This window comes from Microcaecilia unicolor, chromosome 6 (genome assembly GCF_901765095.1).
Source record: "Microcaecilia unicolor chromosome 6, aMicUni1.1, whole genome shotgun sequence".
NCBI classification, from domain to species: Eukaryota; Metazoa; Chordata; class Amphibia; order Gymnophiona; family Siphonopidae; genus Microcaecilia; species Microcaecilia unicolor.
In genome coordinates, this window is record NC_044036.1 from 128,683,688 (window position 1) to 128,696,391 (window position 12,704).

The following is a 12,704-nucleotide window of genomic DNA, read 5'->3' on the forward strand; positions in this document are numbered from 1 at the left end:
TTTTCCAGTCATTCATTACAAAAATATGTCATAGAAATTAATGGCTGATACATTCAGTGTTGAGAGGAAATTCACTACTTCTGTCACAGAGCAATAAGGAATCACCCTCTTGTGTCTTTATTATAGTTCAACCAATTGAAAACATTATTATTTCTGCCTAGTAGATTAACAGTCAAGTTGCAGATGTCACATTGCATTCCATTTTGTAGCACTGATGGTTAGCTATACACCAGAAAATGTCATATCTTTTGATGACCTTTTGCTGTTTGATTCATGCTTCAGTGACTAAAGTTATTCATTTCAGTTCATTAAAACAGCACAGTGGCTTTGTGCAAGTGTGAGAATATCATAGACTGCTTAGGGAAAAGATCACAATGCTATTTTCAAGGGTAGATGTTGTTTCCATAGGTCTACTTCCAATGAAGCAATGGCATGGTCAGAATCTGTGGATACACTGTTGGCCAGCAAAGGTAAGAGATGCTCCCTGCATTTTTAAACAACCATTGAAAAATATAATATATCTGAGAGCAAAGCCAAGCCATGAAGCAACAAATACAAAAAAACAATACTGTGTTTCAACAAGCGGAGAAAGCATGCTGAGCATAGTTTTCAGAATTCCATCCAACCTGTGTGTATATATGTTTGTATCTTTGTTGCTTTTGTGCTTGTCTCTGTCTTGGAAGAGGCAGTTTCAATGCACCAAAATGGAAACATTTTGTTGGTTTAAAAAGAAAAATAACTTAAATCCAAATGTGACAATATTACATGTCACTAGCACTTTGAAAGATTTGAAAAGATTAATTTAACATTAAAAGCACAGTATGCCACTATAGCAGATGGCAAATATTGCCATGGTTCCCAATCATTAGGAGGCCACATACATAGCAACCAGTAGCAAACTACACAGTTCAGTCACTAGGTATCACTGTACACAGTAAACATTAAGAGACCTGAACAGATCAGACTCTGGGATTCATAGATGAATTTACATCAAATCAAAGAAAATGCTCAACAGGGACATGGGTGTGGCAACACTTGGTGGGAGAGGGGTGGTAGCATCAGGAGATTGACTAATGGGATTATTTCAGTGTGTGTGTGTGTGTGTGTGTGTGTGCGTGTGCGTGTATGCGTGCACTTCTATGTTTTGTGTGTAAGAAAATCTGCATTTGTGTGCATATTGTTTGTCTATGTCTGTGTATCTCCACAGTTACCATGATAGTAAAGAACACATGAGAAGTAGTTTGAAAGGAATAGTTTCCCTAATTACTATATTTCACTGTGTCATTTTCTTTGCTGCAGAAGCCGGAACTGGACTGGGCCATTTTGGGGGAAGCTTAGTGCTCCGAAACCCATGGATTGATATGACCAATTTCAAACTTGATGTGTTTTCTCATTAGCGCACCCTTCTTCCCCCCCCCCCCCCCCCCCCCCCACACACACCAAGGGGTCCTTTTACTAAGCTACAATAAGCACTAATGTGTGCTTACTTTAGGTTAAAAGGCACTATCATGGGGCGCACTCAGACATCCCGCAGGTATTTTTTGCATGTGTGAGTGCTACCCACGCGCTAAATAATCATTTTTATTTTTTAGCGCTGGGGAGAGTAGGTGTGTTCTGCACTAATCAGTTAGTGCCTCAACATTGCAATGTGCTAACAGATTAGTACATGGTTGGTTAGCACGTGAGCCCTTAGGTGTGGAAGGGTGCTAATGGGAAAATTAAGGCATGGTCATTATTGCCAAAATAGAAACATTTTGCTATCCACATAGAAGGTGGTGCTTTGGCTAAACCTATAATTTCTACATATTCTCCTTTGGATTTGGTTGCAAAAGATACAAGAAAGTCTCAGCAAAAGCAGGACACTTTGGAAGGCCAGACTGCTGAACTTCAGAAGGTTAAAGTGTCCCTGATCAAAGATAAGGTTATGGCTCATACAAAAATGGAAACTAATTTCTCTAAACATCTCATAGATAATGTGGTGTTAACAAGGTTTATGGAATACTCAGACTCTGAAATTTTGCATCGAGCTACTCTCATAGGGGGACTTTTACAAAGCGGTGGTAAGCACAATGTAGGTTTACCGTTTGCTAACACAGAACTATTGCCGGCACAACATGGCTGCCGACAGTAGTTCCATCTGAAGTGTGCACCATTTCTAGCACTCTGGAAATTTTTTTTCTGTAGCGCAGCGCTAACCTGGTGGTGGGCATCACCATGCACTGCCCGGTTCTGCCAAATTACCGCAGGAGCCCTTACCGCCACCTCAATGATAGCATCTAGGAGTCACTTTGCTTGACACTACAGAAATAGTAGCTAATGTCTAAACACACGCAAATTGTAAAAATCAGAAGAGAGATGACTTAAAATAATCTTTAATAAGAGCCACATGATGGCAGCATAACGCAGCAATCCAATGTATCGATAGTAGAATGTGAACCTTACCAAGAAAATCCACAAGATGGCAGCATCTAATAGCATCTCTGCTTGTCTAAATGAGTATTGCCTCCACCACAAAAGAGTATAAAATCCTGCCAAAGAGGGTCAAATGTCACAATCTCTGCTGTTCAATATATAATTTTTGTGTGGTCCTTTGCTTAAAGTTAATTTGAGAATGAGGTATTTTGACTTGGGTAATTGGTTTTTGGCTTATTATTAGATGTTGCATTTTTACTGTATGGATAAGCAAAGTTGCTTTTGGACACTATTTTTGGTAGTCATGACTTTCAGCAGCCTTTTCAGATTTATTCATTTTTTCCTTTTTTTGTTTTTTTCAGTTTGATCATTGAGTATACACTATTTACACATCATATGTGAATGTGTCCAGGTTTCAACATTTGATTGGTATGTTAAAATATATTTTTATTCTTTGCATATATATGTTGCATGTCATGGTTTTTAAATTATTTTGTTTGTTATTGTTTTTTTATGTCTAGATTAATATGAATGTATTTTTGTTTGATTAATGCAGACCATGAGTGGGCAAAATACATCCTGTGTCTGGCATTGTTGAATGGTTTATCTCTAATAAATATACTCTGGACTTTTATTTTGTCTGTTCTGCTCTTTGTTTATTAAAGTATTGGATTTTGCAGAATGATTGGCCTGTTGGATTTTGCAGAAAGATTGGCCTGTTGGATTTTGCAGAAAGATTGGCCTGTTGTTCCCTGATCTAATTTATACCAGAATTAGCGAATGCCTTTACGATACTATATAAGCCACGTTGAGCCTGCAAATAGGTGGGAAAATGTGGGATACAAAGGTAACAAACAAACAAACAAACAAATAAATAAATAATATTCTTATTCCAATAAGTGCTATTTCTATGCTGTGGGATTTCTTGAATCCTTATTGGTTTGGATGGAAAATATTGGTTTTGTTTGGGTAGTCTAGTTGATCAAGAATTGTGTGTTTGGCTACTTTAAAATCAAAGGGGAGTTGAGCAATCAAACAAAAGTTTATCTTAAGGGAATAGACTAGGCTAAGATCTTTACTTTTTGGATTAATACAAGTAAATTTCCAGAATGAAGATATGATGCTTTATTCCAAGCTGGTGGTGGCCAGAGAGTGTGAATAAGAAAGCAATATGTGTTCAAAATGTTTAATAAAGCAGGAAAGGAGATGGTCATGAGGTGCTGTGGTATTTTTCAAGGATTTTAATGTCTGAACTAAGTAGAAGGTGACATCAAACTATATAGTGAGGGTGAATAGGAAATCAGTATGTATGAAGTTATCAGCAAGTCAGCAGGTATTAAGACTGATTTTAGGGACAATTGTAAAGTAGTTACTTTTTCTGAAAACTAGGATGCTAATTTGTTGGTCATCCGAGAGGTATCAGAGGAAGATGATGCAGTGGCTTCTGAGGTTAATATTCACAGAATGTTATGGACATTTGTAGATTTTAGTGCTTGAGCGATTTGAGTAGAGTATTATTTCCATTTAACAGCTAGAATAACCATTGTGAAAATATGGGCTACGGTTCTATATTTCCTTAAAGTAGCCTCATTGTGAGAATTCCTCCAGCAGTTTTCTCCGTCTGAGTTCTCTTTTCAGAAGAAGGACATTATGATTAAACCAAGAGTTTATTCTGGTATTATTGATAGAGATAGAGGTTGACTTGAGTGGGGCCAATGTTTTAAAAGTATTCAATAGCACCAAAGTTTAGTCTACTCTTTTAGAGGCATCATGAATAAAATATTATTGGGAAGAGAAACAATATGAACAAAGGACTCAACTGTTAATTGGAACTACCAGAGGTGGTATTTGGGCAATTGGGAACGATCTTGGCCTGGAGCTGAAGCATATGGTAAAATGTTCCATTCATAGGAAGAGTACAGACTGTGATAATAGAAGATCAAATACTCATAAAGGGGGAGAAAGAATCTTGCCAAGCATATGATCTGCCAAATGGGTAGGACAGAGATGTGATGAGTAAGATGTAAATCTTGAATAAGCTGAAGCAAGCAAAGATGTATTGTGTATTGAGATAGCTTGAATGTGAAGGACAATAGCTAAACCTCCTCCTCTTTTGTTAGGACAATTCACATAAAAACAGGAAAAACCGGGAGGGAGTGGGGAGCCTGATTCAGATAGGCAATATCTGAATCAAAGAGCTATGTTTCTGTAAGGCATAGAATTTCAAGGCTACGTGAAAGGATCACATTTCTAATTAGAAATTGTTTACCCTTAAGTGAATGAGGGCCAGATGCACTAAACTTAACGAGCCATTAACAAGCCAATAACGAGCCATTAAGGAGCAAGTAGTAAACCGTTGCATGCACTAAATGTTTCTCCAAGCCATTTTCCGATCACGGTAGCAGCTAACGAAAACAGAATGCAGATGAGCAAAATAGTATTATAATGTGTAGAAATCGTATTGTAATGAGATGCACTACCATTTTCCGATTCCCTTACCGTGGAAACCCTAACGGGAGGTCTGCACCTCTTATTGGGGCTGCTGTGAGGGAATCGGAAGGGAAAAAAAAAAGTGCTCGTCAGGGACGTCCTTCTAAAGTGCCTAAAATAGACATCCTTCACTCATAAAAACAAAAAAGGACGTCCCTGACGAGCACTTGCAGCGTAAGTGAAGGGCTACTACTCTGCCTTCTCTCTCCAAAACACTCATGGGAAGCAGTGATCAGACGGGGCTACGAGAATGGTCAGTTCAGGCAGGTAAGAAAAATAGGGACGTCCTTTTTTTTTTTTCTTCAGAGAAGTCCTTCTCCTGATACTTTTTGGATGTCCTTTCCTCCAGGTTTCTCTCAGCCAATCCCAACGCGTTTAGCTGTTACTAGTATCAGCTAAACACGCTGGAATTGGCTGAGAGAGACCTGGAGGAAGGGACGTCCAAAAAGTTTTAATTTGGACGTCCTCGCACATTACGATCCTGTGGGGGGGGGGGGCCGCAAGCTGAAAACATTGCAGGTAGGGAAAACACGTCCAAGAAGGACGCCCATCACAAAAGCTGCAGGAAGACGTCCAGCTCGTGTTAGACGTCCCTGATGAGCACTTGGATGTTTTTTTTCTTCACAGAAGTCCTTCCTAATTGCCTGATGTAAGCCTGCCTTTAACATGCAAAGCAGTAAACAATGGAAATGTTACACAAGCGAAGAGCAGTAGCACTTAAATTAACTGGGGCTCTTTTCAGCACTCTTTCTGTTCTGAGGTTCAGGCTGCTGACAAGTTTCCTGCTCGTCAGGGACGTCCTTTTTTTGTTGTTGTTTTTTGAGTGAAGGACGTCCATAAACGGCGTCCTTGGTATGCACAGAGCAGCTGGCATAACGCTTGGCTGCTCTGCGCATACTCAGCTGGCTGACTGGCCGACTGGTTACCGATGGAATAGAGAATGCAAGTGAGCTACAACGAGCAGCTCATTTGCATTCCTTTTCCTTGATGCATGCCCGTTCTTTACCGATTCGCTAAGGGAATCGGTAAGGGAAGGGCTTTAACAGTTTTTTAGTGCATCTTCTCCTGGGTGTTGAAGAGACCTATTGTATTTTAATAGTGTTCCAAGTAGTAGGGTTTTCAGACACCTAGCTAGATACCTCCTGAGATTCATGTAAGAATTGTACATGTGATAGAATGAGTTTAAGAACTTGGGTAGGTCTGTAGCCACAAAGCACAGGAAGAGCAAGAAGGAACTTTTTCTCTTATAGGGCAGTTTGACCCCCTAGTGGTAATACCACGTGACTATGGCTAGGGATCAGTAGCACCAATTTGAACAAGGAAGATGTCAGGGCAGAACTGAGTCAGGATCATGCCTATCCCTATCCATTCTGGATATCATGGGGTGAGTTGAGGTATGCAGGCAGGTGGAGAGGAGCTGGCTGGAAGTTAGATGTATGGAGGTGGGGGGGATAAAGCTGGTTGGTTGGATGGTTAAGAGAAGAGGTGGGCAAGCTGCTTGGGAGCTAACATTGTGGGCACTGATACATGGAGGGAAGGATGCCAATGTGGGGGGAGGGAGAGTACAGAAGCAAAAGTTGGCTCAGGGCACCACAGTCCCTTGAGCCAGCCCTGGCTGGTGATGTCATCTGCAAAGGCCGACTGTAGTATATGAAATCATGCTGTATTGCCACCATTGTTGGAAGCAGGATGGGAGATAACTAGATGGACGTGAAGTCCAGTGTAACATCAAGGTGGAGACCTGTGTGTTAAGGAGCTATTGGCATTGGAAATCAGACTGGAAAGGCTGACCATGGTGTATAAGATTATGCTGGACTGCAGCATGGTCACAGATGTATTCCCAAAGAGACATACCCACAGGGGAACTCCTCATTGGAGCCCCATCAGAGCCCAAGTGCAGCCAAGTGGAACCAGGGAAAATCTGTGGGATATGGCTCTGAAGATCTTTTTCTGGACCTCAGTTCCAAGTACTTTGATTATACATGAGAAAGCATAAGGTGAAATGTAAGAGTGATTTGCTTAGCTTATCAATGAAAGAAACATGATAAACATGGTACCCTGAAACTCTTGATTCTGGGATCTCTTTGAGTACTGGGGGCAGACCTATCCCATCCCATCCCAACCTATTCCTTCCTTAGGTTCAGTAGGGGGTCTTCCCAGTTGGTTCCTCTCCTTTGGAAAAATGTGGTCACTCAAGTCTTTTCCTATCTCCAATTCACCACATGACAGTGGCTGTCACCTGTCACACTCTGGGAGATTCTGGGGTAATTGCAGAAGAATTTCCCCAAGAAGTATCCTCAGTATCTATTCTAGATTTGTGAAAAGTGGCGAAAAGAACTGTGGATGGTGAAAGCTTCTGTGTCTCAATTATGTGGATAAGATGATGGACATGGACTCTAGATTAGTTCACCTTGAGACTTGTAAGAATTCCTTTGAACCTCAGGTTTTGACTTTGCAGACAATGGGTGCCTTTGCAATTAAAAACATCTCAGTATTGCATAGGCAGTTTGAATTTTTGGAGACTCAATTGAGAGCAAGAAAGGGAAAGGGAAATGGGACTTGATATACCACCTTTCTGTGGTATTTTGCAACTACATTCAAAGTGGTTTACACTTATATAGGTACTTATTTTTTTGTACTTGGGGCAATGGAGGGTTAAGTGACTTGCCCACAGTCACAAGGAGCTGCAGTGGGAATCAAACCCAGTTCCCCAGGATCAAAGTCCGCTGCACTAACCACTATTGTTCTTTGATAACGCCTTCTGTCCCCAGAGATTTTGTTGAGGAAGTACTTTAAGGAAATGTTCTTAATACCTGAAGCAGACAATATTATTATTTGAATTATTATTTACCTGTTTTGTGTCCATGAATTTTTATTGAAATTTTGCAATTTTGAAACAAGACAAGCCAATTGTCAAAAATAATAACAACAGATGTAACATAAGTTACAATAGAATAATAACACTAAGATTAAATGCCTCATTCATACAACTTATTATGAAAAGAAGATTAGTATAACAGAGTGCTGTGACCTGACGGTAACTACAAAGAATAACAAGACTCTAAATATTTATCAACAGGAGACTAAATTTTGGCAGTCCAACATGTCTTGCCCAATTTTCCTGCTAAGGATATTTCATATTTATGGATTTGTAAAATTATGTGTCACCAAAATATAGAGTTGAGATTAGTATTATCTTTCCAATGCATAAGAACCATTTTAAGTGCAGCAGTAAGCAAAATGTTCAGTAATTTTTGGGGGAACTATTCAATTGGTCCTGAACTAGTACTGAACAAGAAAGATAATGGGAAACGTGATTGGACAGTATATAGGAAGAATATTAGTTATAAAAGTCCATATTTGCTCCCAAAACTCCTTAGTTAATCTACATTCAAAAATCATATGTAATAGTGTAACCAGGATACAAGTGGCAAGACCAACTGGCTGATACTATAGGCTTGTTTGATTTAGGCCAAAGATAAATCCACTGTTGAGGGGTAACTTAAACTTGGAGGTCGTTTTCCCAAACTGAATATAAGCTAAGCTTTCTGTGGGGATTTTTTTGCAAAACGAATTTGTATATTTCTGATACCACATGGCCCTTATGGGATCTATTAAAGTGAAAAGCATGAATTGAAGGTGATTTTAAATTGAGATTGGAGATTACATTATTATTATAAGTGAGACAGTGCTTAATCTGTAACCATTTAAAATATTGGTTGGAAGGTAAAGAGAAATTAGAACATAAACCTTCAAAGGAAATGACATTGTTATCAGAGAAAACATGACCAATTGTTTTTATTCCACACTTTGACCATACCTCCCAAAATATGGATAGCTTATTCATTTTAATCAATGGATTGTCCCATAATGTGGAATGTAATGAAATATTGCTTGGAATTTCCATATAACTATCTAGTTCATGTAAACAAGAAAACGAAGAAGAAATTATATTGTTAGGTCTAAGATGTTTTGGTAGAAACATTGGTAGAAGATTAGGACTCAAGGAAAAACCCCACAAAAATTGCTCTATTGCTAACCAAGTTGGAGAATAATGTAAAGGCTTGATTAACCAATACACTACCTGTTGTAGAATAAATGCTTTATGATAAATATAGAAATCAGGAAACAGGACACCAGCCTTTTCTTTAGTGTGCTTAAGAGTTTTCAGAGCAATCTTTAGAGGTTTATTATTACATAAAAAGTTTGATAAAATATTATCAATTTGTGAATAAAAAGTCTTGGGAAAAAGAATTGGTAACATACTGAAAGTGAAGTTGATTTTGGGCATCAGCATCATTTTGATTGTATCTAGGCGGCCCCACCATGAAAGATGAAGAGGATGCCAGGAATTAGTAAGATTCTTAATCATCTCCAACATATTTTTTGTTTAAATCCAATGTATCTTCCCAAGAGGGGCAAATACTAATACCTAGTGAACGAATACATTTGGACGACCAAATCCGACCATGCGGCAAAATTATGTCAGGAGTCACATGTACATTAAGTGGCAATACCTTGGTTTTTTGCTTATTCATTTTATAACCAGAGAGTTTAGAATAGCCAAAGATAAGGTGAAACAAGACCAGAAGGGAGTCATTAGGATTTGATAAGAAGAGCGTTATGTCATCTGCATATGCAGAGATTTTCACCTCCAAATTTCCAATAGAAATAACAGAGATATCTATATTATCTCTAATTGCTATAAGGAAGGGCTCTAGAGCTATATTAAATAGAAAAGGAGACACAAGGCAACCTTGCCTAGTATTTCTTTCTAGTTGAATAGGATCTGATACGGTATTATTTATTAAAATTTGCGCAGTTGGATTAATATACAATACTTTACCTTGAGCTACAAAGAGATCTGGAGCTCCAAACTATTCAAGAACCTTAAATAAAAACTGCCATTCTATTCTATCAAAAGCCTTTTCCGCATCTATGGAAAGAGCTATAATTGGGAGTGAATGGGATTTGGCTAAAATGGAGATCTCATGAAAAAGTCTTGAATTATCTGAAGTGAGGCGATGGGGCATGAAACCCACTTCATTTGGATGGATAATAATTCCAATAATTTTAGTGAGCCTGTTAGATAATATTTTTGCATAGATCTTATAATCTGTATTAAGAAGAGAAATTGGTCTATAATTGGAAATTAAAGTATGATCTTTCTCAGGTTTTGGGAGGACTATAATAGTTGCTTCAGCAAATCTATTATTAATATTCTGATTCAATTCTAAAGATTGAAAGTAAGAGAGTAAATGAGGCAAAACATCTCTTAGAAATATTTGATAAAATTCACAAGAAATGCCATCGGGCCATGTGGATTTTTTAGTTTTCAATTGAGAAATTGCTTGTTGGAGTTCCTTTGAGGTAATGGGAGACAACATATGTTTGATGTCATTTACCTTCCATTTGTTACTTGAAAGTGTCTGCAAAAAGGAATCCAAGTCTATTGAGTCACCTGAAAATTCTGATTTATATAAAGCAGTATAGAAAGAATGAAATGCCTCTAGAATATCTTTAGAAGAAGACAAAACTTTATTATTATGGTTGATTATTGGAATTTGTGTTTTAAGCCTTTTACGCTTCAAGAAATTAGCCAAAGAAGACCCTATTTGATTCATTTCAAAGTACATAGAACGTTTCTGTATAAAAAGAGCCTCACCAGCTCTTTGGCTCCAGATCTTATTATATTCATATTTGTTTTTAATGAGGGAGTTAAATATCTCTGGATCCTGATCCATCTGATATTTATTTTTAATTCTTTGATGAGAATCTCCAGTTCATTTAATTGTTTATTATTGACTTTGTATTGATGCGTGGAGATAGAAATAAACTCTCCATGTAAGGCTGTTTTATAAGCCTCCCAATTTATTGTTGCATTAGTATCAGATGGATCATTTTGCTGAAAGAAATTCTTGTTAAATTCTGAGATTTGTTTAACATAAGCATCAACTGAGAGTAATTGAGAATTTAGGATTGGGAGAATTTAAACATAAAGAAAAAGAAGTAGCCGCATTGTCTGAGATTGTAATAGGTTCTATATGAACTTTAAGAACGCTCCTGAGGAGGTTATTAGAAATAAGAAAAAAGTCAATACGTGAGAAACTGTGATGTGGAGCAGAAAAAAGGGTGTATTCCCTGCCAGAGGGTGAAAATTGTCTCCATGGGTCAGAAAGGTGATATGTGTCCATCAATGACTAAAAGGTGATTCTAGCATTGGGGACATGATAACAAGCGTTGGATTGTCTATCCAACCAAAAGTCTAAAGGTATATTGAAGTCACCTGCAATTATTAAAGGAAGAGGTTCACATTCTGCAATTTTATTTGCTATGGTGTGAAAAAAGGAGGGACAATCCTGATTAGGCGCATATACATTTAAGAAACGGAATTCTTGTTTTAATAAAGAAACCTTGTCCAAAACCCATCTTCCTTCATTATCTGAAATCTGATACTTTAACTGACCATTTAGGTCTTTGTGGAGAAGAATTGAGACACCATTTTTCTTTCTTTGTGAGGGTGAACTAACTGTTAGGTTAATCCAATTGGTATTTTTAGTAAAAAAAAAATTCTACTTCAGGAAGATGGGTTTCTTGCAAAAATATCACATGGGCATTCATTTTTTTTTATGCCAGCATGACCGTCTTCCTTTTAACAGGATGCCTAAGACATGAATATTTCAAGAAACAAATTTACATGAGAACAATTGAGACATTATCAAGATACGGAAAAGTCTATAACATATGCATTAGAAAAATGACACAATTGGTGTGATGACACAAAGAAATAACATATACCTGGTCCTGTCAGGCATGTAAATATATAAATGCAATCCATATTACTTTTGAGGCAAAATAATACAAGAACGAAAAAAGTTAAGCCTATGTGTAAAAACCTAACAGCAAAAGAGCTAAGAGCTCCACTGTTTAGAATGAAAGATGAGGGGAGAAGTGCGTGTGTGAGATGATAATGATGCGGTGAAGGAATAATATGTATGAAACCTCCCACAATAAAACATGTAGAGAGAAATAAGATCAATAATAGCTCCATTATTATGGATTAATACTGGTAAAGTTAAAGGAGAGAATCAGTCAGCCATTCCAGAGGAGATTCTTTGATCCAAATAATTTTGCAGATTATCCGGAGAATTAAACGTTTTCGTTACGTTGTGCAAAGTAAAAGTCATTTTCGCTGGGTATTGCAATCCATAACATGCACCAAGATCTTTTAAATGAGGTCTAAGCTGGAGAAACTGCTTCCTCTTGATTGCTGAAGTCTTGGCCAGATCCGGAACAAACAAAATTTTCCGACCCTCATGCAGTATAGAAGGCAGGGATTTAGCATTCAGAAGAATAGACAGGGCCTGTGGAAATCTTAATAACTTCACCATGATTGGCCTGGGAAATTTACTATTCAATTTAGGCCTTCCGGGCGTTCTGTGAGCGGAGTCCAAAGATAATTTTAGTATCGCTGGAATCCAAGATTTGAGAAAAGCAATAATGTCTTTTCCTTCAGCTCCCTCGGCCAAGCCCAAAATTCTTATATTATTTCTTCTGCTTCGGTTTGCTAAATCCTCTAAATGTTGTTCCAGATGAGTAATCTTGTCAGCCGTTGTAGCAGAGAAATGATTCAAATTTTGAACCGTTTGATTTATTTTTTCTTCAGCCTGAGCCAGTCTGTCCTGAAAATCTGTTACAGCTGAGGATAAATTTGCTAGATCTATTTTGAGGGTACAAGTAGTCTTGTAATGTTTCATCGTTAAGTCCCTGAGAGCCCGTAACTCCTCCATTATTATATCAGA

The 12,704-nt window shown here is 37.9% G+C and overlaps 1 protein-coding gene across 1 annotated transcript in view; it reads left to right on the plus strand.

Annotated features, from left to right (window-relative positions):
• The first annotated feature begins 427 nt into the window (after nucleotides 1-427).
• The window catches only part of RGS21 (regulator of G protein signaling 21), a 43,566-nt gene continuing 31,289 nt past the window's right edge, over nucleotides 428-12,704 (plus strand). The window contains exons 1-2 of the mRNA XM_030206758.1: nucleotides 428-470; nucleotides 1,833-2,060. Coding sequence (XP_030062618.1) covers nucleotides 428-470; nucleotides 1,833-2,060 — 271 coding nt within the window. The remainder of the gene's footprint in view (nucleotides 471-1,832; nucleotides 2,061-12,704) is intronic.